At 42.3% G+C, this 26,820-nt stretch overlaps 1 protein-coding gene across 1 annotated transcript in view; it reads right to left on the minus strand.

The window, feature by feature from the left end:
• IQGAP1 (IQ motif containing GTPase activating protein 1) overlaps window positions 1–26,820 on the minus strand; it is a 111,668-nt gene that overhangs the window by 40,048 nt on the left and 44,800 nt on the right. The window contains exons 6-15 of the mRNA XM_003803085.3: window positions 26,398–26,465; window positions 24,820–24,933; window positions 24,096–24,274; window positions 21,761–21,845; window positions 16,210–16,373; window positions 15,323–15,407; window positions 12,097–12,260; window positions 11,766–11,926; window positions 8,466–8,590; window positions 5,276–5,439 (exon numbers count right to left, since the gene is read on the minus strand). Of these exons, the coding sequence (XP_003803133.1) occupies window positions 5,276–5,439; window positions 8,466–8,590; window positions 11,766–11,926; window positions 12,097–12,260; window positions 15,323–15,407; window positions 16,210–16,373; window positions 21,761–21,845; window positions 24,096–24,274; window positions 24,820–24,933; window positions 26,398–26,465 (1,309 nt within the window). The remainder of the gene's footprint in view (window positions 1–5,275; window positions 5,440–8,465; window positions 8,591–11,765; window positions 11,927–12,096; window positions 12,261–15,322; window positions 15,408–16,209; window positions 16,374–21,760; window positions 21,846–24,095; window positions 24,275–24,819; window positions 24,934–26,397; window positions 26,466–26,820) is intronic.

The following is a 26,820-nucleotide window of genomic DNA, read 5'->3' on the forward strand; positions in this document are numbered from 1 at the left end:
AAGAGACAGAAACCCGCAGGTGCTGTGGCTCATCCCTGTAACTAGCACTTTGAGAGGATCACGTGAGACCAGAAGGTCGAGGCCAGCCTGGGCAACAATCAGATCCCGTTTCTAAAAAGATATAAAACTAGCTGGGCATGGTGGAGGGTGCCTGTAGTCTCAGCTATGCTGGAGTCTAAGGCATGAGGATGACATGAGTCTAGGAGTTCGAGACTACAGTGAACTACGGTCAGGCCACCACACTCTAAGAGCCCTTTCTTTAAAATATAAAAATACCTCCCATTTAATCCTGAAATCCCCTTACTAGGCATCTACCCAGAAGAAAAAAAATCCTTTTATCACAAGGACATCTGTACTAGACTGTCTATCACAGCTCAAGTTACAATCACCAAAATGTGGAAATAGCCTAAATGCCCAACAACCCAGGATTGGATTAACAAGCTGTGGTATATGTATACCATGTAATACTATTCAGCCATTAAAAAGATGGAGACTTTACATCTTTTGTATTAACCTGGATTGAGTTAGAACACATTCTTCTAAGTAAAGTAGAACAAGAATAGAGAAGCAAGAATCCAATGTACTCAACTGTAATATGAAAGCAGATGATCTAATACAAGGTAAGGGGTAGGGGAATGAGGGAGTGGGGAGAGGGGAGGAGGGAGTGAGATGGGGGTCATGGTGTATGGCACACCTCTGGGATCAGGACACAATTATAAGAGAGACTTTACCTAAATTCTTTGTACCATTAATGAATCCCAAATAATAATAATAATAATAAAATAACAATAAAAAGTGTTACTTAGGACCAAAAATAAATAAATAAATATAGTACAAAAAATAAATTAAAATATAAAAATAATTTTTAAACAAAACACAGCAAAGGGTGGTGCCCATAGCTCAGTGGGTAGGGTGCTAGCCACATACATCAAGGTTGGTGGGTTAGAACCTGGCCCAACAACTGCAATAAAAAATAGCCGGGTGTTATGGCGGGCACCTATACAGCTATATCCCAGCTACTTGGGGGGCTAAGGCAAGAGAATTGCTTAAGCTCAAGAGTTTGAGGTTGCTGTGAGCAGTGACACCGCAGCACTCTACCAAAAGCAACATAGTGAGACTCTTGTCTAAAAAAAAAACCCACACACACAGAGACATCAAAAATAAAATTTGAGAGTTGAAAAGTACAATAAGTGAAAAGCAAAACTCACTAGACGGATTCAACAACAGATTCGAGCACAAAGAAGAAACAATCAGTAAACCTACAGATAGATTAACTGCAACTATCCATTCTGAAGAACAGTACCAAAAAAAGGAATGAAGAGAAATGGACAAGTATCAGAGACCCGAGCACATAATGGAATTCCCAGAAGGCTAGGAGAGAGAAGGACAGAAGGAACACTCAGAGAAAATCTGAATAGACTTATCACAAATATAGATATGGAATTAGTGATCAAAAAATATCCCACAAAAAAACCCCCAGGAAGTACAGCTTCACTGGTGAATTGTATCAAATGTTTTAAGAAGAATTAACCGATCCTTTACAAACTTCTAAAATATAGAAGAGGAAGGCACACTTCCCAACTCAAGTGGCCAGTATAACCCTGCATAAAACTACAGACCAAATTTAAGACATTTTCTGGGTTAAATTTAGAACTCAGCGATAATTATTTTAAAAACACTCCCAAGACGGCTCACAGGAACTGAGAGGCTAAGGTAATGGCTAAGAAAAGGTAATATGTGGCTCACCCAGCTGGGCCTGGCAATCTTAGGCAAACTTTCCTTTAACTCCCCCCTTCCTCTGCCTCTGATGAACTCTAAAAAGTTATTCTATGAAAAGGGAAATGCTTCAAACTCTAGTCACATCCTCTAAACGTTTAACTCCCCAAGCCAAACATAAGAACAGACAGCCCTGTAGGAGTGAGCACCCTGTACGTCACTTTCCTTCCTCGTGGAACCAGCCCAGCTTACTCTCCCAAATCCCAGGCCTCTGACAGTCAGACAGAAGACTCCTTTTGGACTTTCCTGGCAGCAAAAACACATTGCTGCCACCAGCCAATATAGAACCACGGCAGCCATGCCTCAGTTAGAAATTCTGAATCAGCATTTAAATTCAAGCTTAGGAGTCAGATCTGTCAAGTTTGGGACAGTCTGATCCAATAATGACCCAAAAAATGAATCAAAGACTGAGACTTCCATTTCCAATTCCCCAGGGCTCTTCCGAGTAAGACAGTTGATCCCTTCACTTCAATTTCCTGGCTATGAAACAGGAGCTGTGATTCAACCCTCTCTACAGGATCAAATGATACTCAGCATAACGTTAACCATTAGAACATGGTGACTTGCCCCCAGGCTGCATTTACATGATTTGGAGATGGTGAAGCCAGCCCCATGTGTGGCAATGTAATAAAGGAGACCTGTCAACACTGTAATATTTCCACAACTCCTCCACCCTGACCAAGTCTATAGAGCTCAAATGATCGTCAATGTACAAAGAGCTCCAAAGCACTAAGGTCTTGGTCTGTTTTACTATTCCTGGATTCCCAGGAAAAAATCTGACTCCCTGAATTAGAATTTTCTTTTAGCTCTTTCACTTGTTGCCTCACTTTAGAATTCTCAGAAAAGAAAGAAAATAAAGCTGTGGTTCTCCATAGCTAGTGGTTGTTACTTACAGGGAGAATGAATCATGGGGTGTAACTATGCTTTAATCATGCAACTAATATATGACAGTCTGATACACACAAGGGAACTTCCCAGATGACAACTGCATAAAAAAGGGCAAAACCCTTGCCAGTTTCCCCAACAAACTAGCCAGGAGGCAAGACAAACTTTTTTTTTTTTGGCCGGGGCTGGGTTTGAACCCGCCACCTCCAGCATATAGGGCTGGCGCCTTACTCCTTTGAGCCACAGGTGCCGCCCGGCAAGACAAATTTTTTAAAAGATGGGTTTGTATTAGATTTACTTTGAAAAACTTTATATTCATAGTGGTATCATTCCTAATAGTCATAAAGTGAAAATAACCTGTATGTTGTCAAGAATGGATAAATAGGCTTGGTGCCTGTAGCTCAGCAGCTAGGGTGCCACATACACTGGAGTTGGCAGGTATGAATCCAGCCCAGGCCTGCCAAACAACAATGACAACTACAACCAAAAAATAGCTGGGCATTGTGGCAGGAACTGTAGTCCCAGCTGCTTGGGAGGTGGAGGCAAGAGAATCTCTTAAGCCCAAGAGTTTGAGGTTGCTGTGAGCTGTGATGCCACAGCACCCTACCCAGAGCAACAGCTTGAGACTCTGTCTCAAAAAAAAAAAAGGATAAATAAAATGTTGTACAGCCATACAATGGAATATTATTCAGCAATAAAAGGAAATGAAGTACTGATACATGCTACAACATGGATAAATGAAGTTGAAGAAAAGAAGCCATTTACAATGGGTATTGTATGAATCTGTTGACATGAAATACTCAAAATACACAGATCTACAAACATGGGCAGACTAACAGCTGTCTAGGGCTGGGAGGTTAAGGGAAAATGAGAGACTACTTCTGAGCATGAAGTTTCTATCTGGGGTGAAGAAAATGTTCTAAAACATTGGTTGTGTTGGGTGGTGCCTGTGGCTCAGTGAGTCAGGCACCGGCCCCATATACTGAGGGTGGCAGGTTCAAACCTGGCCCAGGCCAAACTGCAACAAAAAATAGCTGGGAGTTCTGGCCAGCACCTATAGTCCAAGCTATTCGGGAGGCTGAGGCAAGAGAATCGCCTATGCCCAAGAGCTGGAGGTTGGTGTGAGCTGTGACACCACAGCACTCTACTGAGGGCAACAAAGTGAGATTCTGTCTCTAAAAATAAATAAATAAAAATATTGGTTGTGGTGATGGTTATGCAATTCTTTAGTATATGAATATACTAAAAACCACTGAATCATATACTGAATTATATGATATGTGAATTATGTCTCAATATAGCTGTTTAAAAAACTTATGGCATTACAAAGTTTAACATAAATGTATTCCCTGTAATCTACTAATCCCACTTTCAAATGTACACCTAATAGAAAAGCATACACACACACATACATACATATATATTATTTACAAAAGACATGTGCTAGAAGAATATGAGGTGTGACAATTAAGTTAACAAACTTGTCCTAGAAAAAACACTAGAGACTTCATTACTGAATATCACTACAGTCACCTTTGAGTACTCTCCCCTGACACCTTGGATGACAGCTCTGATGGCCATACCAGAAAGAGTTCCAAAATTGCTCTGAAGGATGGACCAGGTGCTGGCGTCAGTGCATAGCTTTCTAGACAGAGTACCTCAAAGATGACTGTAGTGATGTTTAGCAATGAGGTACAAATTCTAGGATGAATTTGTGTATTTAATTGTGAGACCTAATATTTACAGAAGCACTATTTACAACCAATTTTTTTTTTTTGAGACAGAGTCTCACTTTGTTGCCCTGAGTTGAGTGCTATAGATCAGAGCTCACCAGAACCTCAGATACTTGGGCTCAAGTGATCCTCCTGCCTCAGCCTCTCAAGTAGCTGGGACTACAAGAGCCCCATAACACCCAGTTATTTTAGAGATGGGCTCTCGAGTCATCCACCCACCTCAACCTCCTAGAGAGGTAGGATTACAGGTGTGAGGCACAATTTTAAAACCACTAAAACTTCAGCAATAATATATAAAAACACAACGGGAAGGTATAAAACAATAAGAGTGAACAAACTATTGCTACACGCACATGGATGGGTATCACTACCATTCTGTTGGACAAAGGAAGCCAAACACAACAGAGCATGTGATGTGTGATCTCACTTAATATAGCTCAAAGATGGGCAAAATGAACCCTGGTATTATAAGTCAGAACAGTGGCTGCCATCAAATGGAAGGTGAATAAGGAGAGAAGGGGACACAAGGGAGGTTTCTGTGGTGTTGGTGATGTATTCTATAATCTAAATACCAATTATGCGGCATGTCTACTTTTGAAAATGTATGCAATTGCACACCTAAGTAACGCGTGCAATTTTCTGGATCTTATATTTCATTAAAGAGACACATCTAATAACTAACAAGAAAGACCAAATGCCCAAATGTGTAAAAAAAAGCATAACCCCTGCAAGATAGAATCTATGTCTCTCACATTTTTGTGTCCCTCCAGTGCTCTGAATCTAAGGTATTCACAAAGTGAGTCAAGGGAGACATTTCTACCTCTATCTTTGCTCAGGATGAAGTGTTCTGAACAAAAACAAACAGTTTTGAGGCCACTCACCTGGGCTTTCTCTCTCTTTGCTCTGATCAGTGTGTCTTGGTAATGCTGGGCCACTTCTGTGAGGACTCCCTCAAGTTTAGCTGCAGGAATTTGCAAGGCCTGCAGAGTCTTTTGGGCATCACCTTCATCCAGGGCTTCATTAATTAAACCAATGGCTAAAATCCCTAAATATAAAGAGACAAAAAGGTTATTTTAATTAAGTATATAAACAAATCAATCTTGAAGCATGCTTGCTAATCATAAACCCACCTGAGAGTAGGTATGATTCAAACTTCAATTTGTCATCCATTAACCCTTTGACTACAGAGTTTACCAGGAACTAAATGTGCCTATAGGCATCATTGCCATCAAAGAATGTCTTATTTGAACAGTTAAAAAAGATTAAGCAGCTCTGTTTTTATAATTTAGTGTTTGTTAAAATAAATTCCCTTGTATTCATACTCCTATTGAATACAAGTCCTTTTGTTTCATTTTTAATTCCTCTATCTGTAAGTGATGAGGATTTTGTTGAAACAGGCTTTATAGAATAGCTTTCAGGCATATTCAAATCAAACCCATTCCCGACTCATAAAAAGTTAAGGTGTGAGGGATCTTAAAGAGTCCCTAATTCCACATTTTTATAGAAGGAAAGACAGGGCTTAGGAATCTCCAAGATCGTACAGCAAACAATACATGAAATATCTAAGCCCAGGGCTCCTCACTACAAGGAAAGTCTCTTCCCACTCAAGACCTGAATATTTTTCACAAGAAATACAAACTAAAAGTAGAAATGTTAACTCCTCAGTTATCTTGGGCAGCTGGGCTATTTTTTAAGGACTCTTGCTATGACCAAGTTTGGCTGGTCTTTGTCCCTGGAAGGGAGTGTCTAACCCCTGGAATGTCCGAGAGACAGGTTTGTATCCTTAGTCATCATCAGGCCCCTCAGACTGCCCCTGAATTCATGCTGACTAGTGACTCCTGGTAGCCTATACAGAGTTGTGGGTTGGAGGCTGGACCTGCTGAAGAGATCAACCATCTGATTATAAGATTGGGGCTTAGAGTCATGTATACCAGCTTGGCCTCCTGATCTCCAGGGAGGGAAGGCCAAATGGTAATTGAATTTAATCACAAGGCCTACAATTTAATCAACCATGCATATGTAATAACGCCCACATAAAAACTCTGGACACCCAAAGCTCAAGTGAGCTTCCCTGGTCGGTGAAACGTACCAGTGTATAGGAGGGTAGCAAATCCTGAGAACACCGAGCTTTGTATTGGGGACCCTTCCAGATATTGCCCTATGGGTGTTTTCTTTCAGTTGGTCCTAATTTATAATCTTTAAATTAATAATGAAATGGTAATTACAAGTCTAGCACTTTCCTCAGTTCTGAGTCATCCTAGCAAATGATTAAACCTGAGAGAGAGGAAGAACCCCTAAATTTGTAGCCAGCTGTTCAAGCACAGGGGCTAAGGAACCCTGCAACTTGCAGCTGGTGCCGAAATGAGAGAAGTTTTGTGGAGAACTGTGCCCTCACCCTGTGCAATGTGACCTAACTCCAGGTAATGTCAGAACTACCTATTATCACAGTGTTGGGGATCAGGAATCAGGATCTCAAAATGAAAGCAGCCTCAGAAGCAAAAGTTTGTCTCTGACCTTCTCCTGCCCTCCCATCTCTCAGTCCCATTCTCCCCTGAGGCTAGTCAAAGAAACTAAAGTCCCTCTTCCCCAAGGCAGGTCATAGAAACCAGAACCTCTTTTCCCAAAAACCAGCCACGAAACCTAGATTCATTGCGCATAAGAACTGGACATATAGGTGGCTCACACCTGTAATCCTAGCACTCTGGGAAACTGAGGTGGGTAGATAACCTAAGCTCGGGAATTTGAGACCATCATGAGCAAGAGTGAGAACCCTGTCTCTAAAAAGTAGCCAGGCATTGTGGTGGGCGCCTATAGTCCCAGTTACATGGGAAGCTGAGGCAAGAGGATCTCTTGAGCCCAAGAATTTGAAGTTGCTCTGAGTTGTGCTGCCATAGCACTCTACCCAGGGCAACAAAGTGAGACTCTTGTCTCTTAAAAAAAAAAAAAAAAAGGAACTGGACATAAAGAAATTATCTGACCTACCTGCCTGATGTAACTGTAGGTCATAAGACCCCCCCCCCCCATTCCAGAGGGGGCCCTGCCCCACACCCAGAAGGAAGCAATACCAGCTTAGAGAGGCCAAGAAGAATCTAGGCAGACAGGTTTTGCTGGGTTCCCCACTCAGTCTATTAACATTAGACCATACTCTTTTTGTTTGATCATATTTCTACATGGCTACCCACACTTTGTTGAACCTAAGCATAAAAATGGATAATTTCTTCTCTTTTTTGGGGGTCCTTCATTATGAAAGCCCCTATGTATACACATTAAATAAATTTGTATGCTTTTTCCTCCTATTAATCAATCTGCCACATGTCAGTGATTTTTCAGTGAAGGGGGCCAAGGGTCTTTTAATGGCATTTTAAAATAACAGACCATAGTATCCATTCTAATCAGTTTAATATATGATATGTCCTCTATCCGAAGACAATTTTTTTTTTTTTTGAGACAAGAGTCTCACTATGCTGACCTTGGTAGGATGCCCTGGCATTATAGCTCACAGCAACTTCAAACTCTTGGGCTTAAGTGATTCTCTTGCCTCAGTCTCCCAAGTAGCTAGGACTACAGGTGCCTGCCACAATGCCTGGCTATTTTTGTTGCAGTTGTCATTGTTGGTTAGCTGGCCCAGGGTGGGTTCAGGACCAGGTTTGAACCCGCCAACTTCGGTGTATGTGGCTGGCGCTGTAACCACTGTGCTACGGGCACTGAGCCCAAAGACAATATAATATATTAAATGGATTTTTGGAGCAGGCAGTTAAAACAGGAGCTTGCTCCCTCCACTCTACGCATCAGCCTAATACTGTAGTACCTCCAGGAATGGTGTACTCCCTGGGGGAATAAAAAAAAAAAATCAAGTACAACTGACCTGAAAAATTTAGTTCTTATTAGATACATATCTAATTATAGCAATTGCCTAGTATTTCAAAAACAACACCCAACTTTAGACATTTTAGTTATAAAGATACTTTTCTCAATCTCTGACTCCAGTATCTGCGAGGACTAGTACTTAGAGCCAGCTCAGGGATCACACTGTCTTCATGGTGACATCATGGGGGCGGGAAGGCCACTCACTCTCGTGTTCCTCTTGCACCACCAGATTCACGTGGTCCACACAAGCTTGGATGTCGTTCCACGTGATGAATTCGTTATGCTCGGCATGGGCCTGAGCTTTCAGTCTCATTAGCTCATCAAGATACCTGTCCCAGCAACCAACAGAAAAGACAATAAGGTGTAGCATTAAAAAACAAAAAAACACTTCAGGATTTTCATGGATGACAGCAATGGGAAGACTCAAGAGGAAAACCAAGACTGCCAGGGTATACATTCTGAAGCCATTAGGAGTTACTGTAAAGTATGAAAATGCACGATATTCTCAGCCAAGGGGTACAGTGGCTCACACCTGTGATGCTAGAACTCTGGGAAGCCAAGGTGGGTAGACTGCCCTGAGCTCACAAGTTTGAGACCAACCTGAACAAGAGCAAGACCCCTATCTCTAAAAATAGCCAGGTACTGTGGCAGGTGCCCATAGTCCCAGCTACTCGGGAGGCTGAGGCAAGAGAATTGCTTGAGCCCAAGAGTTTGAGGTTGCTGTGAGCTATGCCATGGCATTCTCCCAAGGGCGACAAAGTGAAACTCTGTCTCAAAACAAAAAAAAAAGAAAATGCACATTATTCTCAATCAGAAGCATATCAACTAATTCCTCTAAAGATAAGGAAAAAGGCCACACAGGAGCTAATGAAGGTAGAAAGAATGACCAACAAGTTGTCACTCAGCAACTATTATAGAAAGTATTGATTTAGGCAAAGGTTATCAATTAGAGTTTAAAATATCATGTGAGGCTAGGTACAGTGACTCATGCCTGTAATCCCAGCACTCTGGGAGGCCAAAGCAGAAGGATACTCTGAGTTCAGGAGTTCAAGACCACCCTGAACAAGAGTGAAACTCCATCTCTACTAAAAATAGAAAAACTAGCCAGGCATCATGGTAGATGCCTGTAGTCCCAGCTACTGGGGAGAATGAGGCACGAGGATCGCTTGAGTCCGAGAGTTTGAGGTTGCTATGAGCTAGGCTGACACCACAGCACTCTAGCATGGCCAACAGAGTGAGACTGTCTAGAAAAAAAATAAATCGGCTCGGCACCTGTAGCTCAGTGGCTAAGGCGCCAGCCACATACACCAGAGCTGGTGGGTTCTAATCCAGCCTGAGCCTGCCAAACAACAATAACTACTACAACCAAAAAATAGCTGGGCATTGTGGCGGGTGCCTATAGTCCCAGCTACTTGGGAGGGTGAGGCAAGAGAGTTGGAGGTTGCTGTGAGTTGTTATACCACAGCACTCTATCCAGGGTGACATAGTGAGATTCTGTCTCAAAAAAAAAGGCTTGGTGTCCGTAGCTTAGCAGTTAGGGCGCCAACCACATACACCAAGGCAGGTGGGTTCAAACCCAGCTGGGGCCTGCTAAACAACAATGACAACTGCAATAAAAATATAGCTGGGTGTTGTGGTGGGCGTCTGTAGTCCCAGCTACTTGGGAGGCTGAGGCAAGACAATCACTTAAGCTGAAGAGTTTGAGGTTGCTGTGAGTTGTGACGCCATGACATTCTACTTAGAGTTATATAGTAAGACTCCATCTCAAAAAAAAAAAAAAAGAATCAGGTGAATAACTAACGGGGAACCGTACATTTTGATGGTACAAAAGTTACAAAAAGAGGTGATATTCTGGTGACAAGAGAAAAACATAAATACATAATGGAGGTATAAGCTGCCTTCCCAACCCAGCATCAATCCTAGTATCTCTGACAGTGAGGAGAGATTTCATTTGTCTTTTGATATGAAGCAGTGTGAGATACAAATCACCAATACGTTGAAGTGGGCTGCAGCTAACCTTCAGGTTTAACTTCCAATTTACAAAAATAAGTCAAATATGAGAAAGTAACCAGAATGATCTGCAAGATGAGACAATTTATAGGATAATTGGCCCCATCACTTTAATGAATTAAGCGTCAGAAAGAAAGGGACAATTCTATATGAAAAGATACCTAAGGGACACAACAGCCAGATGCGACTCAAGGTCCTCATGGCCCTTTCAACAAACCAGCTGTAAAGCAAAGTTTTTTTTTTTTTTTGAGACAGAGCCTCAAGCTGTCCCCCTGGGCAGAGTGCCGTGGCATTACAGCTCACAGCAACCTCCAACTCCTGGGCTCAAGCGAGTCTCCTGCCTCCGCCTCCCAAGTAGCTGGGACCAAGGCGCCCGCCACAACGCCCAGCCATTTTTTGGTTGCAGCCGTCATTGTTGTTTGGCGGGTCCGGGCTGGGGATTCGAACCCGCCACCTTAGGTGTACGTGGCTGGCGCCTTAGCCGGTTGAGCTATAGGCGCCGAGCCAAAGCAAAGTTTTACTTATTTATTTATTATTTTTTGAGGCAGAGTGTAGCTTTGTCGCCCTGGGTAGAGTGCCATGGCATCACAGCTCACAGCAACCTTAAACTCTTGGGCTCAAGTGATTCTCCTGCCTCAGCCTCCCAAGTAGCTGGGACTATAGGCACCCACCATAATGCCTGGCTAGTTTTTCTGTTTTTAGTAGAGACAGAGTCGCGCTCTTGCTCAGGCTGGTCTCAAACTCCTGAGCTCAAGTGATCTACCTGCCTCGGACTCCCAGAGTGCTCAGATTACAGGTGTGAGTCACTGCACCTGACCTAAAAGAAAGTTTTCGAACAACTGAAAAAGAATGAAAATGGACTAGGTTTGGATAATCTTAAGTAAGTACTAATTTTCTCAGGGTATGAGAATGTTATTTCGGCTGTAGAACAATATTAGATAAAGCATACATAGGAACGGAATGTCACGGCATCTGTAATATATTAAATCCTTCCACATAATAAAGAATTAACTGAATCAAAGTAGAACAAAAGAAAAGTATGCCTGCACTATAATCACAATGCCTACAAGAAACAGAAGTGCTGACAGAGGTGACAGCTAGGCAGTGCCTCCCAACAGAGGTATCAGCTAGGCAGTGCCTCCCGACAGAGGTGACAGCTAGGCAGTGCCCCCAACAGAGGTGACAGCTAGGCAGTGCCTCCCGACAGAGGTGACAGCTAGGCAGTGCCTCCCGACAGAGGTATCAGCTAGGCAGTGCCTCCCGACAGAGGTGACAGCTAGGCAGTGCCCCCCGACAGAGGTGACAGCTAGGCAGTGCCCCCCGACAGAGGTATCAGCTAGGCAGTGCCCCCCGACAGAGGTGACAGCTAGGCAGTGCCTCCCGACAGAGGTGACAGCTAGGCAGTGCCCCCCGACAGAGGTGACAGCTAGGCAGTGCCTCCCGACAGAGGTAACAGCTAGGCAGTGCCTCCCATTTGCAGACTCTGGTACCCACCTCTGACAGTTCTCCTCCTCAATGTTGGTAAGGCCTGTAACTGAGCTGCTCAACTGTCTCCACACGGTATTCACGTCTCCGGATTCCAACGCCCTGTTAATTAGGGCTACTGATGACAGCATCTCCACTGCGACAGAGAGCTCTGGATGGGTGAGATTATGCTGCACAAAAAGGGGTGGGGGAGAACAGCAAGGAAAGACATTCTCAAATGTCAAAGGAGTCAGTTGCTTAATAAAACCACAGGAAGACTAAGTTTCTGGAAAAAAGGTCTTCCTAACCACACAATGTGGGTACTAAATTCACACCCGCTCCCTGCACTGAGCTCACTCACTTCAGGGCTCTGCTGCTGCAGTGTAGCCAGCTCCTTCTGATAGAGATCGGCAGCAAAGGGGTACACCTGGGGCAGCTGGGCTTCGGGGTTCATTAGCTCCAGAACAGTCTTCTCAGCCACACCCTTCTGGATGGCAGCATTAATTGCTGCCACTGCGACCAATCCTGTGAAGAAAACGGATCAGAAATGCAGTAGGCTGAGAGTCCTGAGATGCCAGTTTTCATGAAAGAAAGCTACCTTCTGTGGATAAACCATCAGCCAGAACGTTTGAAGTGGAACTTTCATCTTTAAAGCGGCTTCCTTTGCATAAAGGGTGAACCATATCTCAGTAAAGGGTTAAAAAGAAGAGGCAGCCTCCTGACTGTCTCCTCACCCGCCTCTTCTTTCCACTCAATTCACCCTGTAGACACCACTGGTCTCCACCTAAACCATCTCTTCCTTCCTCTACAGCCTGGCAAATAAAATGTCAGCTTCATAAGGTGCCTTTCAAAGCTTTGTACGGTCTATTCAACCCTAGCATAAAAACAGATACATAGATGAATGGAATGGAGTAGAAAACCCAGAAACAAATCCATGCATTTGCAACCAACTCATTTTTGATACAGGCACCAAGAACATGCACTGGGGAAAGCACAGTGCTATGGTCTAGACATAGATGGTTTGCCCACACCAACTCTCACACTCTAGTGTGGCAGGGTTGGGAGGCAGGGCCTTGAGGGAGGTGTGAGAGTCATGAGGGGAAATCCCTCAGAACAGCACAGTGCCGTTCCTGAGGTTGTCAGTGAGATCCTACTCAAAACTGGATTGGTTCTCAGGGGAATGGGTTAGTTCTCAAGAATGGACTGTCATAAAGCCAGGATGCCTCTGGAGTTTGGTCTGTCCTAGCACCTGCCCACTTACTTCCCCCTTACCCTTCTCCACCACGTTCTGCTGAAGCACAGAAGCCCTCACTAGAAGCTACACAGTGCCAGCATGATGCTTTTGCATGGCCTGCAAGACTGAGAGCCAAATCAACCTTCCTTTACAAACTACCCTGACTCAGCTATTTCTTCATAGTTACACAAAAAGGACTGATCCAGTCTCTTCAATAAATGGTACTGGGAAAACTGGACAATCATATGAAAAAGAATAAACTCTATCTTTTCACCACACACAAAAATCAAATCAAAATGGATTAAAGACTTAAACCTATCACCTGGAACCATGAAATTACTAGTTAAAAATACTAAAGAACTCTTTCAGGATGTTGGTCTGGGCAAAGACTTTGGGAAAGATCTTAAAAGCACAGATAACAAAAGCGAAAATAGACAACTGAGATGACATCAAGCCACAAAGCTTCTATGTAGAAAAGAAAACAATAAAGTGAAGAACCAACCTATAGAACGGGAGAAAAATGTCTGCAAACCATCTGACAAGGGATTAATAACATCAAAAGAAAAAAATCTGATTAAAAAAATGGATAAGCACTCTACTAAGGGCAACATAGTGAGACTCTGTCTCAAAAAAAAAAAAAAAGGACAAGCAACCCAAATAGACATTTATTAAAAAATGATGTATGCGCTGAGCACAGAGGCTCATGCTTGTAATTCTAGCACTCTGAGAGGTCAAGGCAGGAGGATCACTTGAGGTTAGGAGTTCAGGGTTGCAGTGAGCTATAATGATGCCATTTGACTTTAGCGGGAGTGACAGAACAAGACTCTGTCTCAAAAAAACTAAACAAACACATACAAATGGCATATGTATATGAAAAAATTTGCTCAACAACACAAATCACCAGGGAAATGCCAATCAAAACCACAATGAGATGTTATCTCATCTCAGTTAAAATGGCTTTTATCAAAAAAACCAAAAATAATGGGTTCTGCCAAGGATGCAGAGATAGGGAAATGCTCATACACTGTTGGTAAATATGAAAATCAGTATAGGCACTATGGAAAACAGTATGGAGGGTCCTCAAAAAACTAAAAATAGAACCACCTTATGAGGCCAAGTGCAGTGGCACACGCCTGTAACCCTAACACTCTGGGAGTGGAGGCGGCTGAATTGCTTGAGCTCAGAAATTTGAGACCAGCCTAAGCAAGAGTGAGACCCTGTCTCTAAAAATTAGCAGGGCACTGTGGCAAGCGCTTATAGTCCCAGCTAGCTGGGAGGCTGCAGCAGGACAATCCCTTGAGTCCAAGAGACCGAAGTTGTTGTAAGCTATGACACCACAACATTCTACCCAAGTGACAGAATCAGACTCTGTCTCAAAAAAAAAAAAAAAAAAATAAGAACCAGCAATCCTATCACACATCCAGAAGGAAATCAGCCTTGAAAGAGATATCTGCACACCTATGTTTACTGCAGCACTATTCACAATAGCCAAGATTTAGAATCAACCTAAGCGTCCATCACTGGACAGATAAAGAAAACCTGGTGTGTATTATTTTATTCAGCCAGAAAAATGAAATCTGTCATTTGCAGCAACACAGATGAAACTAGAGGTCTTCATGTCAAGTGAAATAAGCCAGGTATAAAAAGACAAATATCCTCTCACTTATATATGGGAACTAAAAGAGTGGATCTTACGGAGAGACAGCACTGACTAGTGGTTACGAGAGGCTGGGAGGGCAGTAGGGAGGAGGGAATGGAGAGAGTTTGGTTAATGAGTACAAAAGTACTCTTAGATAGGAGGAATAACAGCTAGTATTTGATAGTACACTGGGGTGATTATAGCAATATTGTATAATTAACTCAAAATAGCAAAAAGAGAAGAATTGGAACATTCTCATCATAAAGAAAAGATAGGCTTGGCACAGTCACTCATGCCTCTAATCCTAGCATTCTAGGAGGCAAGAAAATCACTCAAGCCCAGGAGTTTGAGGTTGCAGTGAGCTAGATGATGCCAATGCACTCTACCCAGGGTGACAGAGCCAGACTGTTTCTAAAAAAAAAAGAAGAAATAAAAGTTTGAGGTGACGTCTTACTTGGTTTGATCATTACATTTTGCATGCACGTATCAAATCATCAAAATATGTATACCCCCAAAATATGTACAGCTATTACATATCAATTAAAACGGGAAGAATCTCACTCCCACCAAAAGTAACTGGTAGTTGGTTATGGTTAGTGAGCTCAGGGTGAGGTGTAAAGGGTGACAGAAGCTATCCTCAGACCCTTCAATAACATAAAGCCACACTTTCCTCCCTACTAAACACCCTAATGGACACCCATAGGGGGCTCTTACTTCTCTGATACTGTTGGGCAGCACTGTTAGCAGCATCCACACCAGACTGCAGCTCCTCCTTCTGCAGGGGATCAGCCTGGCCACTCTGAGAAAAGCAATGGACATTTATGTAAAGATCACTCATGTCTGTGCCTCCAGACCTTACAGCTCTCAAATCTCAGCAGCAGTCCCAGGGACAGAGAACCACAGACTTAAGTGACAGCTCCAGGTTGCACCCAGCCAAAGGGGCTGCACAAGCTAGAGACACAGCCTTTGATAAATCTGGGGTAGAGTAACTTTCCAGATGCTTGTACATTAAAAAAAATAATGCTCCATTAAAAAGCATCAAAATACTCTGAAAGAAAATATTTATAGACTTTTCAGCACAGTAAGGCTTACTTTAACCAACAGATGGTAGAAATTTGTAAAGTGTATTATTTTCCCTTATTTAGACAAAAAAGAAAGCCCTCCCACGTTTGTTCTAAGAAAACCACCAAGTACAAGCCCATACAATCTACTCTCCTGCACATTAAGTACTTTCCCAGTGTTGGCCAGAAGAAACTAATGAGGTGTGGCTTTTTAAAGTGGAAATTCATGATATAAGAATGTAAAAAAGTTCAGGTTTTCCCCAATAGCTTTTAGTCAAGGAGAGACAGAGATGGTTGAAATGAAGGGTAGTGAGACTAGGGGTGGATGTGTATCGTTTATTTTAAAAGAGGAGTCACAGCTTTAAAAGTAGAAGAGACCTGAAGACAATATGTATTTTACCTTAGGATTTCAAAATAACCCACTAATTATAAATAGGAGAAAAAGTTGTACTAGAAAAAAAAGCTGCATGAATATCTTTAAATGACAGCATAGGATTCAAATGGACACAATCTCCTATAGCCATGCTGGGGTATGTTCACCTGTTTTTTCTGCTGTCTGCTGCTCAGGAGCTGCTTGAGGTACCAGTCGCTGTTCTGGGGCTGCACGCCTCGCAGGCCCAGGGCCGGCGACTGCAGGGCCTTGAGCAAGGCCAGCGCGGCTCCCTGCTCCAAAGCTAGGTCGATATTAGCTAATGCAGAAATTGCTGACCAGGAAAAAAGACAAAAATTTGTGAAAAAATGACATTAATGTAATGGCCTAGAATATTTTTCCTTCCCCCAAACCAATCTCTATTCCTTATAAGGGAAATATAACTCAGAGAGCCTTTTTCTGTAGTATCTCAGAAGCATTAAGATTTTGGGATTTAGAAAAGAACCTTAAAGTCACCAAATGCAGGGGTGACTGTTCATCACCTTTCCTGCAGCCCTAGGCCACCTCCCCCCCCACCCCACCCCCTTAAAGCCTTCCAGATGCAAATAACTTGGCACCACTCTGGGCAGTAATGCTAGAGCCACCAATCAGACCAAAAGGATGTCTATGTTCCTTCTAAATGCCAACTAGTCCAGATTATGCTTATAGACCACTAAACAAGAGAAAGTATCTCCCACAGCAATTTACTAAATTTGGGGGCAATTCTTTTTTTTTTTTTTTGCAGTTTTTTTGGTGGGAGCCAGGCTTGAACCAACCACCTCTGGTACATGGGGCCGGTGCCCTACTCCTTTGAGCCACAGGCGCTGTCTGGCAATTCTGTTTCAAAAAAATTTTTTAATTCCACCCTAAAGTTCACATACATTTCAGCTCTCCCTTGTGACAGCATACTCCTCACTAACAGCCTGACTTCAACCATTTCTTACACAGCACCATTCTGAATCCCCTCCCTATCCTGGGATTTCCTGAATATACCCTGCCCAGAGGTGAACGTGCAAGGTGTCGAGGGCAGTCTGGCCTGTGCAAAGTAAGGGGCTTTCTTGCCTCTCTTCATATTTTCTACTTCTAATCATATAATATCTTTAATAGAACATCTGACAGTGAAAACATAGATGTTCCTTCATCTGGAAATGATAATAAAGATACCTTCTTCTTAGGGTTATTTTTAAGATTACATGAAATCATACATAAAAGCACTTTTATATTGTAAAATAAATAAGGTAGGCCGGGCAAGGTAGCTCACATCTGTTATCCTGGGAGGCCAAGGCCAAGGCAGGTAGACTGCTTAAGCTCAGGAGTTTGAGACCAGCCTGAGCAATAGCAAGACCCTGTCTCTAAAGCCCCAGGTGTTCTGGCAGGTGCCTATGGTCCCAGTTACTTCAAAGGCTGTGGCAAGAGGATCACTTGAGCCTAAGAGTTTGAGGTGGCTGTGAGCTATGATGCTACAGCACTCTACCAAAGGTGATAAAGTGAGACTCTGTCCCTCCCACCACCCAAAAAAGTATTAGGTTGAAAGTCAAAATCAGATAGAATCATAATTACTTAATCACTTTTAGTTTCCCTTTTTTTCTGGAAGACAGAATCTCACTGTTGCCCTTGGTAGAGTGCTGTAGCATCATAGCTCATAGCAACCTCAAACTCTTAGGCTTAAGTGATTCTCTTGCCTCAGCCTCCCAAGTAGCTGGGACTATAGCTGTCTGTCACAACTCCTGGCTATTTGGGGGGGGGGGGGTGTTCTTGTAGTTGTTGTTGTTTAGCAAGCCCAGGCCAGGTATGAACCCTCCAGCCACGATGTATGTGGCCAGCGCCCTAACCACTAAGCTACAAGCACCAAACCCAGTTTCCCAACTTTTTTTTTTGAGACAGAGCCTCAAGCTGTCACCCTGGGTAGAGTGTCATGGCATCACAGCTCACAGCAACCTCCAACTCCTGGGCTCAAGTGAGTCCCCTGCCTCAGCCTCCCAAGTAGCTGGGACCATAGGTGCCCACCACAACGCCTGGCTGTTTTTTGGTTGTAGCATCATTGTTGTTTGGCGGGCCCAGGCTGGATTCGAACTCGCCAGCTTAGGTGTATGTGGCTGGCGCCTTATCCACTTGAGCCACAGGCGCTGAGCTCCAACTTTTAAAGGAGAAGATACCTACCTCCCTCTACCACTGCATCACCAAAGTAGCAAAAAGAAATAAGAACTAAAAATCAAAATATCTGGGGCATAGCAGTACATTTCAAGTCTAGATGTTTTTATTAGTAAAAAACAAAATAAATAAGCTGTTTGGGGCAGCACCTGTGGCTCAAAAGAGTAAGGTGCCAGCCCCATATGCTGGAGGTGGCAGGTTCAAACCCAGCCCCGGCCAAAAACTGCCAAAAAAAAAAAAGCTGTTCGAAAGAAAATCAAAATAGCCCAACGGAGAATAAAGTCTCAAGTGAATTAGAAAATGGGAGATGAGGGCAATGGAAAGAGAATAAAAAATAAATAAATAAAACCAAGAAGTAAAAGGAAGAAAGAGTTAAAAAAAATACTACAGATTTATGGTCTCACTGTAGGTTCCTCAGTGACTGCTTATTTCTTCCTCATAATTATGCCTTATAACCATATCAAGGTGGAGGTTTCTTAATGGTCACTGGTCTATATGGCTGTTAGCCAACTACCTGTTCATCCCTCAACAGCATTTTCTGAGGACCCACTATATGCTGGAAATACAGAGTAGATGAAACAAATATCCCCATTCTCATGTAGCTTTCAAAGTAGCTAGGGACAGAAATGAAATACAGGTAACAGCCATATCTTCTCTAGGTATACACCACAAAATTTCAGTATCTGTCTACAAAAGCATCTAAGTCAGTTATGCCTTTTCTAGAAGCATAAACTTACTACCTTAACTATGTAAATGAATACTTACTAACATATTGCAAAGATGATAAAGTTCAGATTATTTAAATACTTCTTCCACTGAAATTTAATTATCTAACTCTAACTTTGCCCATTCTACTTAAAAAATAACATAAAACCTTTTTCTCTTTCTAACTACTGGCCTATGCTTTTTCTGGGGCAGGTTAATGACCTTATTGCTGGTCTTGAGGGCTGTGCAAAGAATCTTACGTTAATTACTATAATTACATTAAGATAATTCCATTACAATTGTAATGGATGTAATAGAATATTTCAATACAATTACATTAAGACATAGCAAAGTCCCTATGTTTTCCTGGCATATAACTTTCCCTTGCTTCCAACTTTCTGGACATTTAGGGGAAAGACTGTGCCTCTGTAAGGAATTCTGCGTATCTTCACCCTCTTTATCTATCCTAAGAATCCCAGTGAAGGTTTATGTAACTGAAAACCTACTCAAACTCTAAGCAAAGTCATCATTCCTTTCTTTATCCTACAGCTGCATCTAGTGCCCCTTTGGTACCTGTTCTAATCAAGCTGCCCTAAAATTATTCATTTGGATGTCTATCTTCTCCCACTGTATTGAAAGTTATTTGAGGGAATTTTTATCCTTTTGATCTTCTAACCACATAAGAATAAGGACAGAACATTTTAAGAACATATTTATATTGTTTTTTTTAATGTATATAACTAATATATAATTATCCAGGTAAAGCTATTGAGGTTATAAAATCCCAAACAATATAGTAGGAAAAAAATTCCTTAGTAAAACAAAACTGACTTTATGTAGTCTGGGCAACAAGAAACATGCTGGACTTTCTTCTTACAAAGAGAAAGAAGGACAAGGATGCTCCAGTTTTTATGTGCTGATGTTTAAGTTCACATAGATTCAGGACAAAGGACCACCCATACCTGAATGGAAGGTCACTTGAGGAATCAGAAGGTCATTATCCTCAAAGAACCATCATGCAGCAGAATACAAGTGCATACGCTATGGAGCTGGCAAAATTTTATAAATCCTCTTTAGTTATCAAGAGTACTATTAACAGTTCAAATGCGAAATTAAGGGCTCCACATTATGAAAGCAATGATTACTATACTATTATTAACCTGAGCAAAACAAGACCAACACAGGCCTAACTGATTAGATCTTTGGGTGAGTCTAAATCTGTGTTAAGAATGACAAGGCTGGCTCGGCACCTGTGGCTCAAGCGGCTAAGGTGCCAGCCACATACACCTAAGGTGGCGGGTTTGAATCCCCAGCCCGGGCCCGCCAAACAACAATGATGGCTGCAACCAAAAAATGGCCAGGCGTTGTGGCAGGCGCCGGTAGTCCCAGCTACTTGGGAGGCTGAGGCAGGAGACTCGCTTGAGCCCAGGAGTTGGAGGTTGCTGTGAGCGTGATGCCATGGCACTCTACCCAGGGGGATAGCTTGAGGCTCCATCTCAAAATAAATAAATAAATAAATAAATGTATAAAAAAAAAAAAAAAGAATGACAAGGCCTTTGAAGAAGCAGAATAAGTAATCTCTACTTTAAGGAGTTTATAAAGATGTCAGAAATAAAGAGCAAGCAATGCAAGACGATAGATAATTAAGTACAAAATTGTGGTAGTTAGCCTATTAACACTGTCGGGGATTTGAAAGACAAGTATATCTGTGAACTGGGACAGGCACTGAGGTGAACCCTGAACTGGATCTTGAATAGTGGACACAGTTTGGATTAGGTAGGGAATGAGGCACGGGGTACTACAGTGAGGTGACTACCTGACTAACAACACAGTAATGCTCATGTTTATTGAGTACTTACTAAATATCGGGCAACGTATATACATTATCTCAATTACCCACTTTACTCCTCTGCTGCAGGTGTCCAATGTCACACAGCCATTAACAGGAGGACATGAGGTCAAATCCTAGGTCCATACCATTTCAGAGCCAGACTTTTCAAATGTCATGAAACGCACAGACCAGTAAGCAAATGAGTTTCTAGCGTAGTAATCATGAAATATTATATGGAACTCTAGTAGGCTAGGGATCTGCATTTTGTCTGGCAACAAATAAGGAGTCAATGTAGGTTCTTCAGCAAAGAAATGGCAAAATAAAAACAATACTTTCAAGAAATTAATTTTTCAAAAGTATCCAATGCATATACAAAAATCACTATTAAAAATATAATCTCATTTTTGTTTAAATGCATTTTGAAAGACATATAAAATGTCAACAGTGGCTATTTTTAAGTTATGGGGTCTAATCTGTTGTTTATTATTTATTTCTGGATAGCTTATAGTATTCTTTAAAAGAAAAATAAAACCACAATATTTCTTTAAAAATAGGCAAATGAGTTTTTTTAAAGTGTGTAATATGGGGTGCAAGAGTGAAGCCAGAGTCAAAAAGACCAGCCTCTACTGCAAAGGACAAGAACTGAAACAGAGACATAGGGACACAAATCTACTCATGTCTAACATAGACTGGAGGCGGAGCATGATGGCGGACGGGAAGGATGTTTAGGTATTCTCTCCTGGAACAGGTGAGAGTGAGTGGGCTAGATCATTCCTGGCGTGGAATATTGGTGTAGAGTGGCAGTTTGGGTGTGCAGCGAGGTGGTAGTTTGCTGGACTTGAAGTATAACCCATAGTTGCAGAGAATTTTTTTCTGCCAGGAAAAGGTTCTGTCCCATGGAGGCAGTGGCTGCAGGCAGCAGCAGCAACAACCCGCCCCAACCATGGAGGATTGCAGTTCCCAGTTTCTGGGGAAACTAGGTAAAATATACTTACTATTGACTTTGTTTATATTGCCTTGAATTTCAGCTTGAGTGAGCAGTTCCTCATAAACATCCCTTTCTCTCTCAGAGTTTTCTGTCTGAAAATGAGTATAAAGTGTATTTAAGTTAGTGCCTAAGAAGACCAGAGAAACATATCTGTGCTCCTCTCCCACAATAACAGAACTGAGCATAGTGTAAGTGTGGCTTAAAATCCTTTATAAGCTGGTGGAGTGATGCGTACCTATAATCCCAACTACCTGGGAGGCTGAAGTGGGAAGATCACTTGAGCCCAGGAGTTCAGGACCAGTCCTGGCCAACAAAGTGAAACCCCTGCCTCAAAAAGATAAAAAAATCCTTTATAAAGAGCAAAGCAGAGTTTAAATGACTAAAAAGCAGATTTACTTTTCTTTTTAGACAGACTCTCACTTTGTCGCCCTTGGTAGAGTGCTATGGCATCATAGCTCACGGCAACATCAAACTCTTGGGCTCAAGTGACCCTCTTGCCTCAGCCTCCCAAGTAGCTGGGACTACAGGTGCTCGCCACAACACCTGGCTAGTTCTATTTCTATTAGAGACAGGGCCTGGCTTTTGCTCAGCCTGGTCTCAAACTCCTGAGCTCAGACAATCCACCTGCCTCAGCCTCTCAGAGAGACAGGATTACAGTCGTGAGCCACTATGCCCAGCCAGGAGATCCACTTGTTATTGAGTGCAGAAGTTCTTGTTGGCAAGAGGAAGCACTGAATTAAACCTGCTTTATTCACTTTGAAAACCACACATCCTTGCCCCAAACCTGAGCAGAATGGCAACATATAGGTCCATAGCCTTGCAGCCTCTCCTGGTGACATAGGCAGAGGCATGGCCGCAGCATCTTGTCTGCAGGCCAGGTTAGCACCTATCTTGGGGGTTAAGATCCCTGTTCTATGATATGTGATACAAAGAATGTTTTGGGAGTGAGCTTGTCTTCATTTTTGCCATCTAGATACATGCCCAAAGAACTGAGAGTTTTAATCACTAATTTCAACAAGGAGCAAATACTTTTATGTTAAGTTGGTTTTTGTTTTTTTGTTAGACAGGGTCTCTGTCTCCCAGGATAGAGTACAGTGGCATCACAGTTCACAGCAACTTCAGACTCCTGGGCTCAAGGTATCCTCCTGCCTCAGCCTCCCAAGTAGCTAGGATTATAGGTGCCACCCAACTAATTTGTAAATTTTTTTTTTTTTTGGAGATGGAGTTCTCACTATGCTATCCAGGCTGGTCTTGAACTCCTCACTTCCTGAGAAAGAATGAGATCCCCATCTCTACAAAAAAAAGAACTAGCCAGGCACTGTGGTGCACACCTGTAGTCCCTGCTAATGAAGAGGCTGAGACAGGAAGAGGAGTTTGAGGTTGCTGTGAGCTATGCTGATACCACTGCTCTCTAGAACAGGCAACAGAGTGAGACTAGGTCTTTAAGAAAGAGAGAAGTCGAAAATCAAAAACACTGTTTTATTTGTATTTATTTATTATTTTTCTTTTGAGATGGAGCCTCAAGCTCACCCTGGGTAGAGTGCTGTGGCATCATAGCTCATAGCAACCTCCAACTCCTGGGCTCAAGCAAGTCTCCTGCCTCAGCCTCCCAAGTAGCTGGGACCACAGGCGCCCATCACAATGCCCGGCTATTTTTTGGTTGCAGCTGTCATTGTTGTTTGGCGGCCCGGGCTGGATTCAAACCCGCCACCTTAGGTGTATGTGGCTGGAGCCTTAGCCACTTGAGCCACAGGCACCGAGCCTATTTATTTTTTTTGACACAGAGTTTTACTCTGTCGCCCTGATAGAGTGCCATGGTATCATTGTAGCTCACAGCAACCTCAAAGTCTTGGGCTCACAAGTAGCTGGGACTACACACATGTGCCACCTCTCCTGGCTAGTGTTTCTATTTTTAGTAGAGATGTGGTCTGGCTCTTGTTCAGGCTGGTCTCTTGAGCTCAAGCAATCCACCTCGCTTATCCTCCCAGAGTGCTAGGATTACAGGCGTAAACCGCCTCATCTGGCCCTCAAAAGATACGTTTAATTACCATTTATATGAAATTCTAAAAAGGCAAACTATAGTAATTGAAAACAGATTGGTAGTTGCCTGAGGTTAGAGGTAGGGATGGGTGGGGCAGATATTCAAGGCAAAAGAGCACCAAGGAACGTTCTTGGGTGATGGCTAAATAACCATATACATTTATCAAAAATCAAACTGTACACTTAAAATAGGTAAATTTTATTATAAGTGAATTATACCTCCATAAAACTGACTTTAAAATGGAGTCATAATCAAATTACGAAACAATATAAATTAGAAAGAATAGATGTTCCATTTTTACCCTGTTTTTAGCATTTGTCATTTTGTCCTGCTTGGCTTGGTAAAGTACATCCTGGTAAGTGGATGCCAAGGGCTCTTCAAGATTTACAAGCATGGCATTAGGATTTTTCAAAGCTGCAAACGTGTCTGCTGGAATTCTACGGTCAATAGCTTCATTGATAGCAATAACAGCAGCATGTACTAAAGAAAAAAAAACAAAGCACAGATCCTGAAATTATATAAAGGATATACATCACTCACACAAAACAACATTGCAACACCTGTAACAGAGAGAGGTTCTTTTCATAAACAGAGAAACTACACAGGGGTGGAGGAATGGCTCCCTGGCCCTAGGATTCTGGTCTCCTTCTTACCATGTACAAATTCAAAATTCAGTACAGCCTCTCCTGTGATTCATGTCTGGGATGCTGAATTTGGAATCTCAGAGGGAAATATTCTTAAGAGTCTTAGAAGTAGCATTTACTGTGGAGGTGTTCATACTTAATTACCAACTAAGTATCTTGAGAAAATAAGAAACTAAGTTGCTGAAACGTAAGACTTTATGGTTTTTCTTCAATTGAAATTAATCACTTATTCCCAAATAACAATAGTGTTGAAGATTATAATATTTACAACTACACCTATGGACTTAAACTTGCTAACAAGAGCCTCAATTCACCATTCTAGTATTAATTATTAGAAATGGCAAAATCCCATCTGAACCCACAAAACACTTCTCTTCTTACATGCAGCTTCATCTACTGAGAGCTCGTTAGCCAGGATCCCCCCAATCTTGCTGAAGGCAGGCATCTGGATCCCATACTTCTCCAGCTCAGTCTTCATGTTGTTGATCTCTTCTTCTGCAGAAGAGAATTAAGACCCAGTCAAGCAAGGTCTTTCTGTAACTCAGAGAAGGAAACAGATTCTTCAATGACAAAATGGGATAAAATGGCATGTACCTCTTAGGGTTGGTGTAAGGACTTAATGAGATAATACATGGAAAGGTACTTAACACAGTACCTGGCCATAGAACACATCAAATAAACGTTAACCATTATTATTATTATTATCATCAAGGATGTAAACAATAGCTATAAAGGGAAAAGGACTGATAGAAATAGATTTAGGGTGGTGCCTGTGGCTCAAAGGAGTAGGGCGCTGGCCCCATATACTAGAGGTGGCGGGTTCAAGCCCACCCCGGCCAAAAACTGCAAAAAAAAAAAAAAAAAAAAGAAAGAAAGAAAGAAAGAATTTTTTTTTTTTTTTTGGAGACAGAGCCTCAAGCTGTCCCCCTGGGTAGAGTGCCATGGCATCACAGCTCACAGCAACCTCCAACTCCTGGGCTCAAGTGAGTCTCCTGCCTCAGCCTCCCAAGTAGCTGGGACCACAGGCACCTGCCACAATGCCCGGCTATTTTTTGGTTGCAGCTGTCATTGTTGTTAGGTGGGCCCGGGCTGGATTCGAACCCGCCACGTTAGGTGTATGTGGCTGGCGCCTTAGCCACTTAAGCCACAGGAACCGAGCCAAAAGAAAGAACTTTTAAAACTGGTAATACCTGACATTTCCTACAATAAACTTATAAATGGAACAGATTTAATAGGAGCTCAATAACAAGCAAATAACAAATTATTCAGTTGCCCTAGTCTTTACAATCCATACCACTATCTGCTATTTAACAATTCCATTGCTAAGGCAGAAAGCCAAATGATAAAGAAATCACCACATAATGTTTGGCCCTTGCCCCTGATTTGGTGAACAACTTCCCTAGAAGGAAAAATATCATAGATAAAAGCTTTATTACCACAATGTTTAAACTCCCAGCCCTAAAAAATAATCACTGGTTTCAAAGATTTGAATCTACCTTACCCCTAACCTAAGTGTCCCACTCTTCAAGTACCTGACAACCAGAAACACCCAAAGTAAGATGTGAAATACTGTCACCTTTGTATCATCTCACTCCCCCACTCTCCCTCTTACTTTGCCCACAGTAGGTCCTTGCTGAAAAGGAAAAAGGTTATTATAAAGCTTTTTCAACATATCTGAGCATTCAATGTTAACATGATTATATGATTATATGTTAATGTTACTCTCAATTTAGATACAAGAAAACTGAGACTAATCATGCCCACATTATGAGTGAAAGAACAGAGCCTGAAAGTCCATGTTTAGTGTTCTTTCCACCACCCTCGGAGAAGCAGGTTACTGGTTTTCTTCCATCTCCACTGTCAGAGTACTTTTAAAGTGCTAGAACTTAAAAATTGGTACTATTGACTAGGCTATTTCTCTATAAATTAAGCATTTCTTGCCAAGTTTGTACTCCTTACCTGTGAAGTCAACTTTCCCATATAGGTCTTGAATCTGAGGAGCAAGGCCTAGTTTGAACAGGTACAAACTGGAAAACACAATGTGCAAAAGAGTAAGGGCTCCCAGCTGCACCTTGCTGTGTGTTTCATGCTCTGTTTCATCGACATAAAGTGGACATAAAGTGGAGATGCCCTGAACACAGACCTCGCTCTGCAGTTAGAACGCCTCACTTCAGAGCCTTTTTTTAGTTTTCCATCGTCTTAAGGCAGTAGTTCTCAACCTTCCTAATGCTGCGACCCTTTAATATAGTTCCTGTGGGTCGCGACCCACAGGTCGAGAACTGCTGTCTTAAGGAGTCACACAATACAATGCAAACCCAACTGGGAGGAATCGGTAAACAGCAATTCAAATCCCAATTCTGGCATAAATTCAATGTGTACTTA

This window comes from Otolemur garnettii, unplaced genomic scaffold (assembly GCF_000181295.1).
Source record: "Otolemur garnettii isolate 467f Iridium unplaced genomic scaffold, OtoGar3 scaffold00277, whole genome shotgun sequence".
Lineage (NCBI taxonomy): Eukaryota > Metazoa > Chordata > Mammalia > Primates > Galagidae > Otolemur > Otolemur garnettii.